General features: G+C 37.8%; 1 protein-coding gene and 1 pseudogene across 1 annotated transcript in view; both read right to left on the bottom strand.

Annotated features, from left to right (window-relative positions):
- The window catches only part of LOC119586611, a 4,978-nt pseudogene extending 1,704 nt beyond the window's left edge, over positions 1-3,274 (bottom strand).
- A 320-nt stretch (positions 3,275-3,594) lies between these two features.
- LOC119586610 overlaps positions 3,595-3,727 on the bottom strand; it is an 18,143-nt gene continuing 18,010 nt past the window's right edge. The window contains exon 5 of the mRNA XM_037935360.1: positions 3,595-3,721. Coding sequence (XP_037791288.1) covers positions 3,595-3,721 — 127 coding nt within the window. The remainder of the gene's footprint in view (positions 3,722-3,727) is intronic.

Below are 3,727 nucleotides of genomic sequence, written 5' to 3'. Positions count from 1 at the left end.
AACACCCAAGGAAATCAAAATAAAAATGCACGATTTGGGCCCTTACAATGGGTGATTGGATGTTCTCGCTTTGGACCAGGTTGCGGTACTTGCTCATGTTTCGGAAGGATCCATGAGACCCTGCAGTCATGGAACATGCGCTGGTACTTGGAAGGCAAGCGCTCCCAGGTCGCTTTAGCCTCGAAAACCGTTCCATGCCCCAGACCAGACAATATGGCAAACATGGAGTTGAAATTTACATTCCTTACTTTGTCCTGTGAGGAAGAGAGATTTTAATCGGATATGTGCTTTCTGATTTGGACATGAATGAAATATCCAAAGCAACAATGGCATTATGCAACATTTTACTCCACTCAATTAAAAAAATCTACGGGCAATTTTAAAAAAACTGCTTGATGATTTTGGATCGCTTGACTAGATTATGCTCTGAGCAGACTTCTGTGACCACCCAGAACATTTCACGATTAACAAGCTGGAGAGAGAAACAAGATTTTTTATATTTAAAGAAGAATTTGGAATTTACACATGTAACTTACATTTAGGGTAAAAATATTAGAAATTTAACATTCAGGACTATCAGTATTGTGCATGATTTTTAATAACCATAAAGGATATAAATGTAATTTTAATAATCTGCATGACACGAAACTTGCATACCTCAGCGAATTGTGACAGAGCCGGAGTTCCATATCTGGAGTTGAGGTGGAAGAGATAATCAATATATTCAGTGGGTTCAATTTTCCTGAATATTGTATAGTCCTCAAGAGTAAGCTGAATAGCTAACTCAACTGAGTTAATTGTAAGAAGTAAAAATGTTGACTCCCGACCAACTATTCACATTTTTATCTGGGACCAAAGTCTGTGACACTGTGATGTTCTTCAAGTAGTATCGACTGCTTAGTCCTAAAAGAGAAAAGATTAAAAAATGAAGCCATGATGAACAATAATATAAATAAACATTTTAAAACACCCATTAAATTCTTCTGTTATTAATCAAATATGTATAAATATAATGGCCATACAGCAATAGAAAAAATATATTACTAATGCTATACCTATTTTTCTCCGCCAAGTTTTGCAGTGAGTCTGGTAATCTCTTTTTCTTTTTTGGAGGCCTTCTTCGTGACTGAGACTTCATACAGGGGCATAGTTTGGGGGAACCCGAAGGGTCATTGATGTTGAAGATCTGCAGTGCGAGCTCACAACCTCGCGAGCTGTGGTCTCCTTGTGGACCCGGGAGGAATCTCGCAGTTGGTCAGTTGCTCGATAAACCTAGGATAATGGGAGGAAAAGGATTATTGTTGTCCAATTCAAATTCCCTAGAGCAAATCTTTCTAATTTTCTGAATATATTAACTCAAAGAAATTGATAACTTTGAAAAAGGAAATCTGGCTGAGATTCTTTCCTTCAATACATGCTCAGGAAACCCGTTCTGACATCTTCATAGGCTCCAGTTGTGCTCAGATCGGGTTGCTGTGACTGTGGTAGAGTCCACCCCCCACACTTGACTGGGACGACACGCTTTTATCGCTGTTAATTTGTGACTCTCTGCAACACAGTCATGCATTTTCACTTCCAAAACACTTTCAATGGCATTGTACATGTTTGTAATTACAAAACAGTATTTAAAAGACTTACGACTATATCTATTGTATTCACAGTAATCCTAAATAACATGTAGAAAACAAAAAAAGGATAATCATGAAACCCTAAAAATAAAATTAATGGTAATCATGAAAACATTTAACTATAAAATAAGAGACAGATTAGATATTAATATGAAAAAATAAATTACACACAAATACCACAAGTTACAACCTAAACGACCTCATGAAACTTACTGTGTGTTGGTCTTTGGTTCAGAGATTCTTGACCTTTCCCGAACCTGTTGGCTTTGGTGCCACCATTGTCATGAAGGATGTCTTGTTATTGTTGTCCTTGCCTTTGTCCCTAAGGAGACTGCTGAGTGTGGTCGCTTGGGATGTTCATGGTGGATGCAAAGTTGGGTTGAGGGGCAAGTTGCCGTCATGAAGGCCCCGCGGGTCAGATGGCTTTCTCGGGCGTTGTCTTGGGGAATTGTCAGGAGTCTGTAGCATCTCCTTTAATGCTGCAGTGAAGGAAGCTGATTAATTTCTATTCCAAAGAGGGGATAAATACAATTTCACTTTTCTGCTTGTGGTACATTTTTGCTGTGGAAAAAAAACTGTTATATAAAAAAACAAATGGACTCATTACCTAACAAGTTACTCTTAACAGTGATTGATAGGTGACACGTCTGACGAAGAATCTCTAGGGCACGTCCATGATTCATTGGTCGAAGCTCTGGCCGTTGAATTCTAGTATTGGTCACCCCGCTTCAGGCCAACCTCTCGGGCCTTTCTCCCCTTCTCAACCTATTTCGAAAAAATAACATTATCAATAAAATCTTCACTAACAGTACATTAAATGTAATTTTAATAAGTAACTTTGTAATAATACAATATCTAGTATCAAAAACAAATTAAAGATAAAAACATAAATTTGGGTCCATACAAAGATAATATGACCAATGCCCGACATCTACACACCTTTGTATAAAGATTCCAAATCCTCGCTCATACCCCCCCAGGATGGAGAAGTGGAGGGATTTCATCCCTGGAAAGGGCCCCGTGAGGGTCACAGTCCTCGCCCTGGCCTTGGTGGCGCAGGCGAAAATCCAGCAGCCTGAGCTGCCCCGCCAAATTTCCCCCTTTGAGTCCTTCCTCAAACTGCTCCAGGAAGTTCATCATGACTGGACCATTTCAAAGTCGTGAAGTGGTTTTTTAACCCCGAGCAACACCAACGTGTCACTCTGTCTCTTAGAGAGGGGTCTTCAAACCTAGTGAGGAAATGAACTTTCATTTTTCTTTGCAAAATGATGAGTATTTTTATATTCTGTATCAGTTAACCTGCTCAAGTATTAAATAAAGTACAACAAAGACTATTAAAGAATTGACAGGCTATTACTTTTGTGACACTGGATTACAAAAATCAAATAATTAATTCTTAATAAACACTACCAATTATGAATGCTACCTTTCTAAAACAGACATTAATCAAAGTCAGAGGTTAAAAGAAAAAAATAAATTACCATTCTAATTAATTGTTGCCACTTTGGGGGGATTGTCAATAAAGGTTCTGTGTGTGAGTAAGAAGTCTCCAAGTAGGTTGGATCCACAATTTTTCTCCACTCCACCAGCTGTGACATGAGCCTTTCTGCGGTTCCCGAGGAAATAATTGTATGCTCAGTTTGCATTCTGACAGACAACCTTATTTTTGGGGGAAACAATATTAATTTTTCTAAAACAATGGTTGTAAGTGATTTTTTTTTGTCATTTCATTTTCAAATTAATTTGTGTGGTTAAGTATATCTAATGGCTTTCCTGTAAATCAATTTTGGAACTAATCTCTTTGACAAACTTTAAATGCAACTAGTGTTGCCCTGATGTTAGCTTTTACTTTCTAATCAAATTCCTAATCTTTTTCATATAAGTTATCAGAGGTACATTAACACTAATTCTGATATCCCAACAAGAAAATCTTCTTGTTTTCTCACTTTAAACTAATCCATTCATTTCAAAATCTCAAACCAAAGGATCGCACAGGACCAACAAAAACATCCACTTTAAGAGGCAAATTGAACACTTCAACCTCACAAATGGAAGATCTACATTTGCTGAGCTCTTGGTGTCCCTGCACTCTCCTTTAA

Source organism: Penaeus monodon, chromosome 21 (genome assembly GCF_015228065.2).
Source record: "Penaeus monodon isolate SGIC_2016 chromosome 21, NSTDA_Pmon_1, whole genome shotgun sequence".
In the NCBI taxonomy this organism is placed as follows: Eukaryota; Metazoa; Arthropoda; class Malacostraca; order Decapoda; family Penaeidae; genus Penaeus; species Penaeus monodon.
The sequence above is the reverse complement of the archived record's forward strand: the minus strand, read 5'-3'. Positions and strand labels throughout refer to the sequence as shown.